This window comes from Danio rerio, chromosome 12 (assembly GCF_049306965.1).
Source record: "Danio rerio strain Tuebingen ecotype United States chromosome 12, GRCz12tu, whole genome shotgun sequence".
NCBI classification, from domain to species: domain Eukaryota; kingdom Metazoa; phylum Chordata; class Actinopteri; order Cypriniformes; family Danionidae; genus Danio; species Danio rerio.
Window position 1 is genome coordinate 29,762,041 of NC_133187.1, and position 18,673 is coordinate 29,780,713.

Sequence of the window (18,673 nt, forward strand, 5' to 3'; positions counted from 1 at the left end):
AATGGGGCCAAAGAGCAAGTTCCCTCTTCTCCAGATGGCCTGTCCCAGGGGCGCTTCGCGGTCCGTTGCCGGACTTAGCGGCGTTCCGGGCAGGGGGGCTGCCTGCTTCCGAGGTGCCCGACGCGCTCGCTTCGCCGGAGGCGTGTGCGGGGGCGGAGCAGCTCTCGTAGGCGGGCGCCTTCGGCGAGGAGCAGGTATGAATGGCACGGCGGGCGGAGCGGGCTACGGACCGCCGATAAGACATCACCCACCAACTGCTCTCTCACCGCCTTGAATTCCTGGGTGAATTCACAGACAGTGTCGCCGAACCTGGCTGGGGATATGGGGAAGTCAAGAAAGCGGACTTTGTCGACTTTGCGCATATCAGCCAGGGGTGGCGCTCCTGGACCACTAATGTGGACATCGTCCTCCCCAACGCACACGCAGCGGACTCAGTAGTCCGAAGAGCTAAGTTGGCGGCGGTGCGAAGCTCGTAAGCCTGGGTTGGACCCACCCTCGTGCAGCTCGGCCAGCGCCTGCGCTTGGTAGCGCTGGTAGGTGGCTATCGCATGCAAGGCGGAAGCAGCCTGGCCCGCAGCTATGTAAGCTCTAGCTCCGAGGGAGGTAGATAACTTACAGGCTTTGGATGGGAGACGAGGCGGACCCCGCCAAGAAGAGGCGCCGCGCGGATTTACCGCCATCGCGCACTCAACCTGAGGAATCGCCACATACCCCCTGGCTGTTTCACCGTCAAGAGTGGTTAGGGTGGAGGGACACGCAGCACGAGCAGAAAAAAGTGCTTTACAAGACCGCGTGAGCCTACTGTGCACCTCCGGGAAGAAGGGAACGCCCCTCTAGTCGGTCCGGCCGCGGAGCTGGGGGATAAACCATCTCCAACCCACGGCCGAAGCAGCCCGGGAAAGCACGGCTAACATGTCCGTTTCAGAATCCGTAGTGACAGCGCTCACCAGCCCGAAGGGGGCGAGCGGGTCTGGATCATCATCGGACAATGAAAGCCCACCCTCCGATGCCGCGGTGGACATCTGGTCTCCGGTGTCATCGGGCGTAAGGGCTACCATCTGTTAGACGGATCGCTTGCCCCGCCCGAAGCTTGGATGGAGCGCTTAGAGGAGCGGGAGGTCCGCGGGCCCGTGGGCGACGGATTATCTCTCGCTGAAACCCTCAGATCTGCCCGAGTGCCCGCTGCAGAGCAGGGGACAACTGGGGTGGTTCGCCCTTTTGCAAAGGCTAACCGCGATCTTGCGCAACAGTCATGGCATCGCAATGACGACATGAACTGCCCGCGAGCAGCGCATTAACATGCTGGACCCCCAGACATGTAACGCAGTGCCCGCGCCCATCATCCGAGGACAGGAAACCACCGCATCCAGAAACGCACAGTCGGAGCGCCGTCCTGAAAAGGACGTGCTGCACGACTGTGTTGCTCTTTCTGTGAAGTTTGCAACTTTATACGCACCGCTCTGGAGGACCAGACCCAAAGAACGCCAGGCAAGGGAGAAACCCAGCTCGACCGTCTGCCGCTGCGTGTACACACTCTGGACCGGGAGAATGCTCTCGTTCGCTCAGAATCGCTGGTCACAGCAGGAGGAACCCTCATCGACTCGATCAGAAAGTCTCTGAAGCGAAAAGGATAGCGTCTGCTGGCGCCAGGTGAGCTTATATACTCAGTTGATTGCTTATGCCCCTCACCTGCGCAGGCTTGCGCTGCCAATTCATTCTTAATTGGCCCGTTCAATACTCTTTCAGACGAGTAGCTTCTGAACCGAACCTCCCAATGCGTGGATTTTACAATCAAATCCACTTATAGTGCTGGAGTTCCCCCCGAAGGGGAACCACATTTTAATTTATACTGGCCCCTCTTTTGTCAACTTTCCTGAATTTTTAAATTTTTTTTTTTTTTTTGAAGCACAGGACTACAGATAGCTTTGTTATTTGCTATTTTGTTGATATACAGTTAAAGTCAGAATATTATTTGCCCCTTTGAATTTTTTTTCTTTTTTAAATATTCCCCAAATGATGTTTAACAGAGCAAGCCATTTTTCACAGTATGTCAAATAATATTTTTTCTTCTGGAAAAATTTTTATTTGTTTTATTTCGGCTAGAATAAAAGAAGATTTTATTTTATTGAAACCATTTTAAGGTCAAAATTATTACCCCCTTTAAGCTAGATTTTTTTTCTTCGAGTCTACAGAACAAACCATCATCATACAATAGCTTGCCTAGTTACCATAACCTGCCTAGTTAACCTAGTTAACCTAGTTAAGCCTTCAAATGTCACTTTAATCTGTATAGAAGTGTCTTGAAAAATATCCAGTAGAATATTATTTACTGTCATCATGGCAAGGATAAAATAAATCAGTTATTAGAAATGAGTTATTAAAACTATTATTTTTAGAAATTAGTTGGAAAAAAACTTAAAAGCATATGCAAATTTTGCAAATGAACTTTTAATAAATGGTTTGCTTTTTAATTTGTTTATATATTAAATTTACAATTTTAGGCAAATGTTAAAATCCTTTCTGTTACCATGCATCAACAACAGAGTAGCTGGTTTTTTCAAAATCTTTAAAATCTTTTACACTAGTCAACATTTTAGTCACATTTATTTGAATTTAAGTTTGATAACCCTCCTTTGGTTCTAAAAGGGTCAGTGATTGTGCAGCAATAACTTAATCAATAATACTCACTGAAAAATGGTTGTTCTAGTTAACTTACATCAATAAAAAAAAAACAATCCCACAAAAAATGTGGTACTTTTAAATACATATTTAAAAAAAACGGTCTACCGTTTTTTACTAACTTGTTTAAAAATGGTTACTATTTCAGCTTGTTGCCAAAGCAAATAGTAAATGTAAATGTTATAGCTGGTGTATAGTGTTAGATTACTTTAAATTAGAACTTGTCATTTAATTAAAGATGATTTCATGAGCTGTTTCTAGTAAGCCTCACATGCTTTCATATGGATCAGCATGTACTACTCAAAGCTGTAATACACTGGTATGGTTCACAAAATCTATATCTATTTAGTATGTAAAAATGAGGTCAAGATAACTGTTCTGTTATAATCACAGCTGTTTGCATAGCTTCCCAGTAAACTCCAGCCATGACATGAACGGCATGACATGTTTTGAGGGAAATCTACAGTATTTTGAACTACATTATCTTCTGATTAGCTGTTACAAATGTTATTGCACAACAAACTATACAAACTATGCATCTAATTTGATGTTACTTTCAGACTATAGCCTATGTAGATACAAACAACACCTTAAGGCAACACTTACGATGTCTATCGGTGCTGCTAGTTTCTTACCTCTGAATGATTTTTTTTCTTGCATAGACTGGTGTGACTATGCATTCACAATAGCATGAAACATTATAGGGGTGGTAAAATGTATATTTATATGATTTTTTATTTTAATTATTAACAATATTTAGAATCAATATATTATTTAAAATACAGATCAGAGCGAACTATCTCTCAGTATTGATAGGCTGACCCCCCTATACATCTTGTTTTGATGTCCTTTAGGGGGGATCAAGCGTAATTACCCCTCTTTAATTCTCATGCTGATGCTATAGACTGATTTCACGTGGCCGGCATTTTTAAAAGCGAAATTGAGGCTGTGGTGGGAAGAAACCCGAAAGTATCATTGGGAGTTACATAAGAATGATGTGTAGCTAAAAGTGACACAACTTTATCATTTCACCGCCTTCCGGGTGACCCGAAGGTCCGTTCTGAATGAATGGTGAAAATATAAAGGGGTATCAGACCTCATTTTCAGCTAAGTTAAGGGGAATGGCACTAGCTAGCTAACGTTTTTTTTTTTTTTTTTTTTCCTAAACACACGTTTTAGATGCCATTTATCAAACTCAAGTTAATTAACTAATTCTTTCACTTTTTTTGAATTTAAAGAAAAAACATAAATTTTCTGCTAATATTTAATAACACTGTTGATGACTTTCTGAAAACAGTTAAGTATCGGAGTATTCTTAAAACTTCAGTATCGGAACAACACTATTACTGACAACACGATGGTGTGCTACAGAGGACTGCAGTGTTTTATCACTCACCAGGTTAACTTACATAGGCTGAAGCAGGAAAGCATCTCCGCGATGTTTAACTGGTGCCATGAACTAAAGCCTAGGAGGACACTTAAGCGTATCATTAAGATCATGATGTTGTTTGATGCTAAATTGCTTTTAATTGTTTAAAATAAACTTACTGAATGATATTAAAGTGATTTTTACACCATTTCAGCATTTTGAAATCTCGGCAACAGCTGGAGGTTTGTAGTACACAGCATGTTGCTGCAATGTTTACAGTGTTTACAGTGTCCTGTACTTCCGGGTTTCTTCCCACCCCAGCCTTGCTTTGGTTCTTTAAAATGGCGGCCACGTGAAATAAGCGTATGGGGATTTCCTGGGTTTCTTCTTCATAAAATACATTATTTGGAGTTTCTGCACAACAGCGCCCTCTGGTGTTCAGTGTAGATTAACTACTGATTTACTACTCTGCGCTTCTCTGACAAGATGAGCATGACAATTGCAGAGTTTTTAGATTGTGTTTGTGACTTTAAATACTTAATTTATTCACTTTTGCACTTAAAAGCAAATTCACTATTTCATATGAACTATTTCAAAATCTGATTTGGAATGTGTATGAAATTAAACGCATAAAAAAATCAAGTAATGAGATCCCAATCAAATTTCTGGGTTTTTGCTTTACTAATTGTCAACAGTGATTCAATTCATTGTGTTTACTGTCTAGCACTGTAAAGCCCACAGCTATCATAGCACTGAGAGCAGGAATGAGACCCCATGGATTCACGGCCTGGCTAACACAGCGTGCTGAAGGAATTCCACTGCCTCACAGAGATTGGCTTGCAGCAGTGATTATATAACATTAAGTCGGTCTTAAACTGTTAAATTGCTCTTAAGAAATAAATATTTCAAGGGGCAGGGTTCTTTGGAAGGCTAGGATTTGTCCCAATGGGTAATTGACGGTACTTGTGTAGCTAATTCACCATGGCACTTTCTCTCTGAGGTGAATTTGTGTTGACAGACGGCCCAATTATCCAGTGTCAGAGCCAAACGTCATTAGAGCTAGGCCTTGCTCAATGGCTTTTCTTGTGGAGATAGTTACCGCTGATCTCCCTGCAGCCTGACTGATGCTTAAATGGGTGTTTGCTCAATGCTAGGAGAAGCTGAAACTGAGCGGTGAAAACTGAGGTCTTCATTGGTTGAGTTATTGCTCAGCCACACTTGATTTAGACTCATTTGCATCAGTTGCCCACACTGTGTGCCTATGCATTGCATAGATTTTAGTTTACAGAGAACTTAAAAGATGAGTTTATATGCATGTATCGTGGCTATTTGCTAAACTTTCAGATGTGTACAAAAGCTGTCAAGCTGCGAAATGACAATAAATAAATAAATAAATAAATAAAATTATTATTAAACTTAAAATTGCTCTGTACTAGTGACACAATATTAGAATTTCCAATTTTGGTAAGATACCTTGAAAAATATTGATATTCGATACCATTTTTGATGAGTCCAAAAGGCAAAAAAATAAAATAAAATAAAATAATAATACATAAAAAATATATAATATTGTGCAATCTCATCTTATTTTATGATTACAAAAGATGCAAAAGTGTTAAAATCTTATTATTATTATTATTATTATTATTACTAATTATTCATCTCCCTGCTGGTGAAAAGAGAGAGTGCTGGTGCGAGAGAGCAAAGCCAGTATTGATACAGATACTAAGAAAAAGCAAGACGCTAACATTTGAAATATTTCAGTATCAATAATATTGAGGTTTTTGACAACACTAGTCTGTACATATAACACTATATTCAAAGCAATGTGTAGGGAGCATACTGAAATCTTGAAATTATGCTCTTACTCACCCTCAGGACATCCAAAATATTACCGACTTTTCATCAGAAGAAAATCAAAAAAGATTTTTAGCTAAAAAGTCAATTTAGAGGCTGGGTTTATACATGAAGGCATCTCACACTTTTCAGATAGAATTCTTGGCATGTATAATGGTTTAATGATCTGAAACAGAGTGCTGTGGTGATAAATAGGTAAATATTAAGTCTAATTTCTTACTAGAAATTCCATAGTTTATACAAAATGACCACCATGCATAGCTTTCAGATGCCTTGAATGGAATGGAATGTACAGGATGGTGTTGAAGCTAGTTGTTCAAAGTAATAGTTTCATTTTATAGGATCTTAATATATCATCAGGAGGCATGGGAATTAATTTTGTTTTGCGTGTATAACTGCTGGTAGCCATTGACCTGCATTTGTGTAACTCAAAGACCACAATTTTAGTTAAAATATGTCATGGTCTATAGTAGAAAAAAAGGATCTACATTAATTTCTGATGGCTTTAGGGGTTAATAAATAAATAATAGCTTATCATTTTTGGGTGAACTTACACATTTACGGACTATTACAGGTGATTATTTTGGACATTATTAAGGAAGTCAAGTAGACACAACAGTTTACAGAAAATTACAGATTTGTTGAGTCCATATGCCATTCTTACAACAAATTATTATTTTAACATGCAAATTTGCCATGTTGTTTGCGAATATTAATTTAAACTATAATACTATGTAATGGCAGCTCAGTAATCTACGTTATTAACAACAGAACTAGCAACTTAATGGAATTCATTACTGCTGTAAGTTTACTTTACAGAATCTATCCATCCTGAAAATATTTATTTTTAATCATAAGTTATTATGAAGACTCATATAGACTTATTTATTACATATCAACTTATAATTTACCTAATAAGTTATCATTGAAGACACATATACACTTATATATTGCATAATAGTAGTATGGACTATGTTTATTATACTTAGTGCTCTATTGTAAAACTTTGTAAGTCCATTTTTGTACTCTCACTCTCATTTTATTGTAATTGGATGGGAATATAAATTTCAAACTTTCTCATTTCGTTTGTTCTGGAAGGTCAGTGGGTTTGCAGAATCATAAAAAATGATTACGCTTTCGGTTTTTGAGAAAACTATTATTAGAAGAAATAATTTATCACTCTTGGTCTAAAAACAAATTCCACTTATAAAATTTGATTCATCTTGTTATCCTTTGTACAGACCTACCAGCCTAGAACTTCGCAAGTACTACCACACAGAAAACGACGATGAAAACCCGTTTATCTGCTCCCAACCAAGGGAGAACGGCATGCGTCTGTGCACCTCCGTCCCCACGCTCCATGAGGAGGGCCGGCAGTGCCAGCTGGACATGGCATCTTACAATAGCACAGACAACACCACCTGCGTCAACTGGAACAAGTATTACACCAACTGCTCCGCCGGAGAGGCCAATCCCTTCAAGGGGGCCATAAACTTTGATAACATTGGATATGCCTGGATTGCCATCTTTCAGGTCTGTGATTTGTCTTGTTTTTATTGCTGATGCTGTGAAGACTTATGTGAAGACCTATAAAACACCTACAGTTGCAGTTTAATGAGGATGTAAGAATGCATATCTTGTTGAAGTATTGCTTGTAATCTAGTTGTTTAGTTGCTATTTGTAAATTTAGATTACTTTGCCATTATCTAACATAAAGTTAATCCTTGATAGCATTGGAAATCAGTACTATTTTTACATTAAGGTACAACAAGTCACTACTTGCCATTATTTTGAAAAAAATGAACCACGTGTTTACCATCTTATTAGTATTTTAACTCTTATTACAATTTTTCTCAGGTGCTTTGGCACATTTATCAGATGAGAAATGAAAATTGCAAAACAGTAATTCCGTTTCTCAAAATAACTGCGAACAAATAGCAAAACACCATGGATTAGCTGCAAATCTCATTTTTTTTTTGCTTAAAATCTTTAGTTTACCTCTACAAACTACATTTTTTGTGTCAATGAACATGTCAGTGCAGACAGATTGACAAGTCTTTGTGTCATTGTGTCTGGATAAGACAAGTCGTCAATATAGCAGTGTACTGTGGAGGGATGTTCTGATTAGGGATATGCAGATCTGATCACGCGACTAGAAATCGGGCCCGATCACGCAGTTCTGACTAGATCAGAATCGGAAGTTACTTTCCTATCAGGACTCAAATATATATTTATATATTCTCATTATTTTTTAACACATCTATAGTTATGTTGTGGCACAGAGTTACAGTAGACCTCTTTCTTGACTTCACACAGAAATAATGCGTGCGGCATGGCATCACTCTGTAGCAGAGCCGCAATTGGTTAAATGCTGGCAAAGTAGAACACGCAAGCAGCTTGAACTGGAAAGCACGAGTATGTCTGGGGTCTGGTGAAGTTATTAAGTTCATGACGACAACATTGCCATAGCAAACTGTGAGATATGTAAACTTGGAATTGCCTGCTGGGTATTTTAAGTCGAGGTGCTATTTGTTTGTATATTAGATTTTTATTTTTATATTTATTGTTGCACTAAAGTTAAAAAGTTAAGAATTTACATTATTTATTACTTGATTGTTCAAGCTACCTCACAGAAGTGCTCTGTTTGAGAGCTGTTGAATGTTAAAATAAGGTTAATTAAACAAAAAAATAAGAAACATCCAGGATCTGTTTCTTTACTCGCCTCATAGAAATGTAAATATTGGAGATCCTCTGAGATGGACCTTCATTAGAAAAAGTCAGGATTCACTTGGGAAAAATGTACCAATTGTAGACCTTGTTTAGAAAACAAGTCTAATGGAAATGTATAGAAAAATGCACTATGATGGCGGTGGCGCAGTGGGTAGCAAGATCACCTCACGGCAAGAAGGCTGGTTTGAGCCCAGACTGGGTCAGTTTCTGTGTGGAGTTTGCATGTTCTCCCCATGTTCGCTTGGGTTTCCTTCGGGTGCTCTGGTTGAATTGAATAAGCTGAATAATTCGTAGTGTACTATGGATGTTTCCTGGTGATGGGTTGCAGCTGGAAGCGCATCCGTTTCGTAAAACATATGCTGGATAAGGTGTTGGTTCATTCCGATGTGGCGACCCCTGATTTATAAAAGGACTAAGCTGTAAACAAAATGAATGCATAAATAAATGAATTACTTCAGCAATAAACAAATGATTCAGTGTTGTCGGGGTGAGACTACAGAGACCTGAGACCAAAATAATACATTTTGACCAACATGACATAAGCAATTGATAACATCAGAGTATTGTACATATTCATTTACATGGATGTACAAAAGCATTTGCAACTTGTTCAAAGGAATGACAAACTGCTTTTTTGATGTCCACAAGTGACACGATATGAAGACTGGACAAGTAGTTTTGAGAATTTAAATTCTGATCCGAGAAATGTGTCAAAGCGACTGAGTAACTGAGAAACTTTAATAAAACAATAGATTTTGAAAATACTTATATTTTCAACAAAAAAATCTAAACAAAAATATTCTGAAAAGTACTATTTTTAAAGCCAAATTGCATACTTTCCATTACTTCCATTAACGTTTCACTTTCATATGAAAATTAATAATTGTTTTTTCTTCCTGTTATGTTTTGCACAGTAGTGTACATTTTACATTTCCAGACTATTTATACAAAAAGCAAAGTTTTTACATTTTTTGTATCTATCAGATATACAGTTTCACAGTAGTTAATCCTAATAAATCCAAACTGAGACTGATTTTACTATCATGAACTCAAATGTCCTTACCTGACTTTCCTTACTGTTCAGCGATATGCTAACAATGTGTTTAAATAACAAAGCTGATTTGCCCTGGGATTTTGGATTAGCCTTTTTAAAGTCTGGCATGAAGACAATTGCTGGGATCAGCTGCCTTTATTAATTTTTTTGTGTTCTTTAATCACAAATGGATGATAAGGTTTTAATTCTACTGCTGCATCTGAGAGTTCGAGCTGACCGATTTTAATCTCAAATTAAATTAAACTTACATTTTTTTTCATATGTTTACAACACACCAAAATAGAAATCTATTAAATATTAAAGAGGCTGTCATGTACTAAACTGTGGAACGGCCCGGTGACTTAATCTTCCTGCTGCAATGGGCCAGTTCTGTCGTTAGCCGCTTAATTTTTAGCATCTAAAAATGAATTAGCTGTCTGACAGCCCATCATCCTGCAAGCACACCCAATTGCCCTGTAAATAGCAAGAGAAATGCCTTTACTTTCCGGTTTTGCATTTCCCTGTTTCTCCCTAATCTGTGACAGATTAATCAAAGGGAAGGAAGAGTGCATGCTGGGTAGGGTGTCTCCCCTGAGCATAAGATATCTGTACTGTCGACCTAATCATGCATGCTTGAGTACAGAACCAAAAACTGATCACAGGAGCATATAATCAGGCATTACTTCTGCTTTTGGTCGGCTTGTGAGTGTTTCAAAAGTAGGCTCCTACCAATGTTTTTCTTATTTTTTTTTTCCATGCCTGAGGTGGATGTCGGTTTTCTAAAATAGTGTTGTATTAAAATAATGTATTCATAAACTCTATAAACCTCATAAGCTCCATTGAATCCCTCTGCTTTTGTTCTTTCCTGTAGGTTATTACTCTGGAGGGCTGGGTGGACATCATGTACTTTGTTATGGATGCTCACTCCTTCTACAATTTCATATACTTCATCCTCCTGATAATAGTGAGTGGCTTTTGGCTGAGCAGGGCAGATCTGGAAATGTTTATGAGAGTGATATCTAGACTATCACTGTCATTGACCAGACAGACTGTCTTATGGGGTCTCTAATGTAACTCTGCCAGACAATTCACTAGACAAACACAAGAGAGTCAGATTTAGATTCACCACTATGTAATGTTTGTTTGCAATCACCAACATTAAAACAATGAACAAGTATGTCACGGCGACGTAGTGGCGCAGTAGGTAGTGCTATCACCACACAGCAAGGTCGCTGGTTCGAGCCTCGGCTGGGTCAGTTGGTGTTTTTGTGTGGAGTTTACATGTTCTCCCTGCATTTGCATGAATTTTCTCCGGGTGCATGGTTTCCCCCACAGTCCAAAGACATGCGGTACAGGTGAATTGGGTAGACTAAATTGTCCGTAGTGTATGAGTGTGAATAAGTGCATGTGTGTGTTTCCCAGAGATGGGATGCAGCTGGAAGGGCATCCGCTGTGTAAAAACTTGCTGGATAAGTTGGCAGTTCATTCTGCTGTGGCGACCCCAGATTAACAAAAGGACTTAGCCAAAAAGAAAAGCAATGAACAAGTATGTCACAAAACTGTAATATAAAACTGTCTAAAAAATGATTTGTATTTTAGACAGATGTTTCGGGAATGACATGCTTTTGTAATTTGTGAGTTTGTGTTTACACCATATACTGTATGCAATTGAGAGAAAGAAGGTCAGGCTACTACTACATTATATGTGGTGGATGTACAGTTGAAATCAGAATTATTAAACCCCCTTTATTTATTTATTTATTTTTTTAATATTTCCAAAATGATGTTTAACAGAGCAAGGATTTTTTTCACAGTATGTCTGATAATATATTTTCTTCTGGAGGAATTCTTATTTATTTTCTTTTGGCTAGAATAAAAGCAGTTTTAGTTTTTTTTTTAATAGTCATTATAAGGTTAAAATTATTAGCCCCTTTAAGCAATATTTTTGTTTAATTGTCTAGAGAACAAACCATCATTCGTACAATAACATGCCTAATTATCTTACCCTGCCTAGTTAACCTAATTAACCTTGTTTAAATGCCACTTTAAGCTGTATAGAAGTGTCTTGAAAAATATCCAGTCAAATATTATGTACTGTCATCATGGCAAAGATAAAATAAATTAGTTATTAGAAATGAGTTATTACAACTATGATGTTTGGAAATGTGTCGAAAAAATCTGCTCTCCGTTAAACAGAAATTGGGGAAAACAATAAATGGGGGTTAATAATTCAGGGGGTTCAATAATTCTGACTTTGACTGTAAACGTCATAAAAGATGAGGAAGGAAAAAAGGAAGCAGTAGTGTTAGTAATTCAACATTAATCAACTTAAATTGTATAACATCACATTTTCTGTCCATTAAATGGATAGTTCACACAAAAATGAAAACTTTGTCATTTACTTTCCCTTGATTTGTTCCAAACCAGTTTGAGTATTTTTGTTGTTGTTGAACACTAAAAAATATGTTGAAAAATATTTGTAAAACCTGTCCATTGATATCCATAACAGGAAAACCTTACCTTGAAATCAATGGTTTTCCAACATACTGCAGCATACATTATTTTTTTGTTTAATAGAACATATACTCTTGCTAACTTAATGCTGGTTTCCACCACTATCTGATATAAATATCAGTTATGCCGAATTTCAGTTTTGTTGTTGTTAGATCAGATGTCACAGTGGTGTGCCTCAAGATTATTAGAGATGAATTAAGAAAATTAAGTGTTCTCTGTAAGTAGCTTGCAGTTTTATGCTAAACATCTGGAGGTATTTTGTAGCTTTAAACATTTTTGGAAAAGAAAAAAGAAATACTGGATGTAGTTGCACACGTCGATCATACCCAACGAATCATAATTTGTTTATTCTAGTTAATTGTCAAAAAAATCACAAAACTCTTTAACAGTTACACAGTTGTCATCATTTCCTCATTTTTATGTTTTCCCCCGGTAATATTGGTCTCTGTTGCACATTTTGTTGACTAAAAGTTGCACTGCAACTACATGGCAATTACTTCTCATTTGCGTATTAGTAGACTGTTTACTTAATATTTGCTGATACTTAACAGATATTTAACTGATTATAAGAAGCTTTGCAAGTACTTGTCATCTTGGACTAACCCTAACCCTAGCCACAACCTAACAGTCTACTTATAATCTATTGAGAATTAGTTGGCATGTAGATGCAATGTAACTTAAATTCAACTAAATGTATCAAAGGGCCAGTCACATACAGCCTAGTCGCAGAAGTTTAAAACAGATCCACACCTCAAATTGAATGTAAATCTTCCACATACGGAGATGATTGGAACTCTACGCAACTCCTGGACTACTCTCCATTGAAAATTAAATGACTTTCGGTCTGTCGCTTGTCATTTGTCATGTGCAGTGGAAGGGCGGCTTCAGTGTTGAACTTTTAAAAGTCAAGTGAAATAAACAAAAAGTTAAAGTAATGTCGGTAAACTACTAGCCACATTGGCTGGTGATCAAATAAGTTAATGGCAAGCCCTGGTTGCCAAAATTGGAAGCAAAATCACAGTTCTCAAAAAGACTTTTGTGTTAATAGGAAGAAAGTAAATGAAACACGTTTGGAATTACATAATGGAAAGTAAATGAAATGGATCTTTCATTTTTGGGATACCTTTCTTTAGAGATGGCATTGATTAAACCTCCAATCTGTTATTCCAAATTGTCCTGTTAGAACATGCAACAACCATTGATTTTCTGCTTTCTATTTTTATCCTGCCATCTTTTCTTGTTGTTCCAGTACCAGCGTTGTTAATGAGCAGCGAAGCTCTCTGCGTTCATGATCTGCTCAACTCCCTTTGCTGTTTTTCAGGTGGGCTCGTTCTTCATGATCAACCTTTGTCTAGTTGTCATAGCGACACAGTTCTCCGAGACCAAGCAACGAGAGAGTCAGCTGATGAAGGAGCAGCGAGTTCGCTTTAGGTCCAACGCCAGCACTCTCAACAGCTACTCCGAGCCTGGAAGCTGCTATGATGAGCTGCTCAAATACCTGGTCCACGTCATCCGCAAAGGCACCAGACAAATCGCTCACCTCATCCGGGCTGCGGGTCGCCGTGCAGGCCTGAGGATCTGTGCTTCTCCACCTCTGGAAGCACCACCCACTAAAAGACGTCGGCAAAAGCAGCGTCAGGGATCTATTCGTCACATCATGCACCATCACCACCACCACCTCCACCATCACTATCATTTGGGCAATGGGAGTGTCCGATCTGACGGGGGACGAGAGGTGGACAATCCTTCGCAGAGTGGCATTGTCAACAAAAGTGGCAATGTCAATCTAATGCTACCTGTTATTGTCCCTCAGCAGGACGCCTTTAGTGGGTCTTTTGGCCCCAGTAGTGCCGAATCGGTACATAGTGTTTATCAGGTCTCGGGTCACCTTGAGCCACTTCGCTGTGGCCCTTCACCGTCTCCCACAGTTCTTCATGCGTATAAGAGGAACTCAGTGCCCTTTGCAGCTCCAGTACATAAGAACTACCCCACTTTACAGTCGTCTCTGGCCTTAGAGCAGCTCAGACAGAGAATCCTGGATCCTGCTAGTGTCCTTACCAGCCTGAACATACCACCAAATCCCATCAACACCTCACAGTGCCTGGTGGAGACTCAAGGTCCTCCTGGTAAATGCACTATTTTTGAATGAAAAGTTGTAAGAGTTATGTACTACTTATTAGGATAGAGGAATAATATATATAAATTTTATAAATATAAAATTATAATATATATAAATATTTTTTTATGAAGTATAAAACATTATTTGCAGCAAATTTACAAGTTTGGTGATAAACAGCTACATTTTTTATATTTTTTTATGTTATATGCATTATTTTGTAATTTACACCTTCACAACTTACAATAATTTACAACTTTTTTTTGAATAATAATAAAAAAAATATGTTGTGTGAATTAAGACTTTATTTAGAATCATTGATGCCCACATCATCTTTTGCACTGAAGATCTCAAAAACAAATCAGAGGTAGCTAGAACTGTATAAATCCAAAGGAGTGAATGTAGTTAGTTTTAACCAAATATAATAGTTTTAACCAATTTATTTTTATTTTTAAATCCAGTATTAAAGTCTACAATATTGGGCTGCATCCGATATCACTTACTTCCATATAATATAGTACATTAAAAACAATATGCGAGCAGATTAGTATGTCTGAATTCAAAGTATTGAAAAAACAGTGTGCGAGAAGGTCCCAGATGACCTACTACTTCTTGCGAAATTCTGAAATACACATCAAATTTACAATAGGCTATCCCATAATGCCACATAAGAGAATTCATTATTGGGAGTGAAGCGATGCAACTGACCTGGGTAGGTCATGTGACAATGACAAATAGTGGATGTTGAAAACTCAATTTATGCTACTCACATTCATACTATAGCTGCGTGCCATTTCAGAGTCTGCATCCTCCGAAGGATGCAGACTTCAAAGGTGAGTCTTTCAAAGTTCTCAAAGGCCAAACTAAGTGTTTTGAAATGAGACGATCAAGCCTACAGAGGACAGGTCTCATCACCTAGCAACCGTAACAGCTCTCGTTAATAAGTGGCAATGAAATTTGTAATGTCTCTTTCTTAAAGTGAATTTAAAACTTATATTAGATTATCTGAAGGCAAAACAAGGTTTATAAAAGCTGGAAATATAATTCCTTTGATTTATACATGTGCACATATAATTGTAAACTGTCTAAAAAATCACTTTTTAGTAAGACATTTCATACTCTTTCTGTTTTTTTTAACATGTGTTTAGAAATTGAAGTAAAATAAAACCTAATTTAGACATTTAATCTGGAGTAGTTTTTAAAAAAAGTCCAGCGCACAATGAATCTTGGGATGTTCGGGGCTGCAAAGGATCCACCGGTTGTTTCCTTCATTATGTGGGAAACGAAGGATGCATTTTGAGGCTGCGTTTTTTTTTTTTTTTTTAAATAAGACAGCCTCTGTCACACAATGATGACGCAGGACCCTTAAAATGCATCCTATAGTGGATACAGTGTCTGAAATGAGACACAGCTTATAAAGAACAGGGGTCAACAAACCTGTTCCTGGAGAGCTACCTCCATGCAGAATTCAGCTCCAACTCTGATCAGACACACCTGAACCAATTAATTAGGACATGAAGTAGCACTTAATAATTAGAGACAGGTGTGTTTGGTCAGGGTTGCAACTGAAATCTGCAGGAAAGTAGATCTCTAGGAACAGGGCTGATGTCCTGTGATATAGAACATACTTTATTAATGATTGTGTATTAAATTCAAATTCAAATGTTTTACATTTTTGAGTAGTAGCAAAGTCCCTTTAAGGCAATTTCATTTCATTTGGCGGCCATCTTTGAAACGCCTCTCGGGCAGTATGCTCGGGCATTCTGTCTGAATGGGGAAACATCAAATTCTCTAAAACTGTTTGTTAAGCTTGAGGTTACATTACATTTGGAATCACCAATAGAGTTAAACAACAATGGTTTCATAAGTTTTGTTTCTAAATGTTCGAAAAAAATAAAATCAGGTTGCTTTTAGATTGAACTTCTACCTCAGAGAATCGTTAGTGTGTATCGATTGCTGATTGGCTCCTGTACTAGTAGGTGGGGCCTCATTTGCCATATTGACCATTACAATTTTCCCCATTTAAAACTATACAAGTGACCTGTCTTGTGTATTCTATTGTCTTTGATAGTAGGCAATATCGGATATAGCCTTGATTACAGGTGGTTGTTGTTGTTTAAATTAAACAAGTATTATTTATTGCATTTTTTTAAAAACATTTTTTCCAAGATTCAAAAGAACGATAAAAGAGTAAAAATAATGCAACCCTGAATTATTTCATATAAAAGACATTTAACCATGCAAATTTTTTCTGATTTTTTTGTTTCTTATAACTTTCAGGCAAGGTCATCTCCAAGGATGCCCTCATGAACTGCAGTAGCACAAACATAGACACAGCTCTGACCTATGACCCTGAAACCTGTCCATATTGTGCCAAATCAATGGCCAATGACTCTGAGGGAATAGATGGTAATGAGACGGCAGACTCTGACAGTGAGGGTGTCTATGAGACACAAGTTGCCCATTATCGGGACAGCAGAGGACCCAAGAAGAAGAAAAAGTTTGCATTAGGAGCTCGGGCAACAAAGGTGATCGATTTCTGGAGACTGGTCTGTGGCACTTTCCGCAAGATTGTGGACAGCAAGTATTTTGGACAAGGAATAATGATCGCCATTCTTATTAACACACTCAGCATGGGCATTGAGTACCATGAACAGGTCAGTGCACGTCTCTATGCTCATTCTGCTGATTTGATTTCTGGAAATTCTCATTTATAAGATAAAATTGCATGTTTGTCTCAGGTGTTTTTCGAAAGGTGGAATGTTTCATAACTAATGGCAATTAATGTCTTTCTATGCAAAAAAAACACACCCTACTGGCATTTTGTGTGCTCAGTGCAATGGAATACAAGACTTTCCTTGTTTAGCAGCATGTTTAGGTTGTTTACCACTGTACTACAAGTAATTTCCTATACTAGAAAATGAGCATGAGTCTAAGGCTGAAATGAAAAGAAAAGGCAACTGGCACATTTATTAGTATTTTTCAAAGATTTTTACATCTGAAAAGTTGCCTCACAGAGCAGAGCACACAGCACAGTTCATGCCCACTTTGCTCTTGATTGAAGTCGTAACTCAAAGCTTTGACATGAAGAACTAGGAAAATTATCAGTATTTTATGAGACATTGCAACTTTGAAGGATGATGAATTCCTTGGAGTGAGATATTGAGTTTTATATTTTCTCTCTGAAAATGGTTGATTCTCAGACAAGAAAACAACATTCATCATCACTCACTGTGATTAGTATGATATATTATGGTAATTTGAGAGTTATTCAGAAAATATGAAGAAAATGGGAATGTCTGCTGGCAACCAGGGATGAAAATGTGGGCAGTGGTAAGGATTTCGATCCTTAGCTTTGTGATCTCAAGCAACCCTCTTTCCAAAAGTGAATGCAGTTTATTAGATGAATTTACAGAGCTCAGGATGATTATTTATTTATTTTTTCTCATGTGTATCCTAATTCATATTTTTTTAAGTTTTAAAATGGTATGAACCCCCCTGTCTTAGCAGGGTGTCTTCACACCTCTAGTTTGAAAAAAGTCAGGAAAGTGGGTGAGTCCAGCTTTGTTTAGGTGCGAGTGTCAAGTGGCGAAAGAGGGAAGGGTTTGTATGAAAAGGGGAGTTTCATTACATGCACTGCAGCGGCAAAACACAGATGCAGGGAAGGTAGACAGTGATTGGTAATGCAGCGGATCTGCGAGCTGTGTGGAAGTGGAGGATTTTCAGTCCATAATATTGTAGTGATACTGTGAACTTAGTAACTAAATCATTTTGACTAAGGTATGTCTTTAAAAACTAAAAGATTACTGCTTATTATACTAACTAACTTTGCCGTCTCAATAAACAGAAACAAAGAACATTGATCACACACTTACCAAATCTGTAGAGACAGGACAGTCAATAAACGAACCTGGAAGAAAGCAAAAACAACCATTTTTCACTTGTTAGCTAAATATTTGTGTCTTTAGTGTTTTTAGCAACGTGGAACACATATATGACTGTCAACATCTTAAAAAGGTCATGGAAACAGCCTTGGTGGAGTTTGAAAAAAAAAATGTCAACAAGAAATGTAGACAGAATTCTGATGCTAGCATTTATTGTTTCAGAGAAATTGAAGTGATTTTTGGAATCAACTTTATTTCTAAAATTAAATTAAATATTATAAACAGCTATTTAATTATATTATATACAGCTATTTAAATATAGATTATTAATAACAAAAGATTTGAGGAACATGTCAACTTACTGCATTGTGGCCACAACATTTAAAGGTTGCTGGAACTACCAGTGCATTTTATTGATATGAAGATATTTGTAGATCTTGGTTTGATTATAATTTCTAGTTTTGGCTGCCCTTGAAATGAGTCACAGACCA

The 18,673-nt window shown here is 37.8% G+C and overlaps 1 protein-coding gene across 1 annotated transcript in view; it reads left to right on the plus strand.

Annotated features, from left to right (window-relative positions):
• Positions 1-18,673, plus strand: part of cacna1g (calcium channel, voltage-dependent, T type, alpha 1G subunit) — a 403,764-nt gene that overhangs the window by 218,382 nt on the left and 166,709 nt on the right. The window contains exons 7-10 of the mRNA XM_073918537.1: positions 7,147-7,438; positions 10,540-10,632; positions 13,504-14,308; positions 16,579-16,955. Of these exons, the coding sequence (XP_073774638.1) occupies positions 7,147-7,438; positions 10,540-10,632; positions 13,504-14,308; positions 16,579-16,955 (1,567 nt within the window). The remainder of the gene's footprint in view (positions 1-7,146; positions 7,439-10,539; positions 10,633-13,503; positions 14,309-16,578; positions 16,956-18,673) is intronic.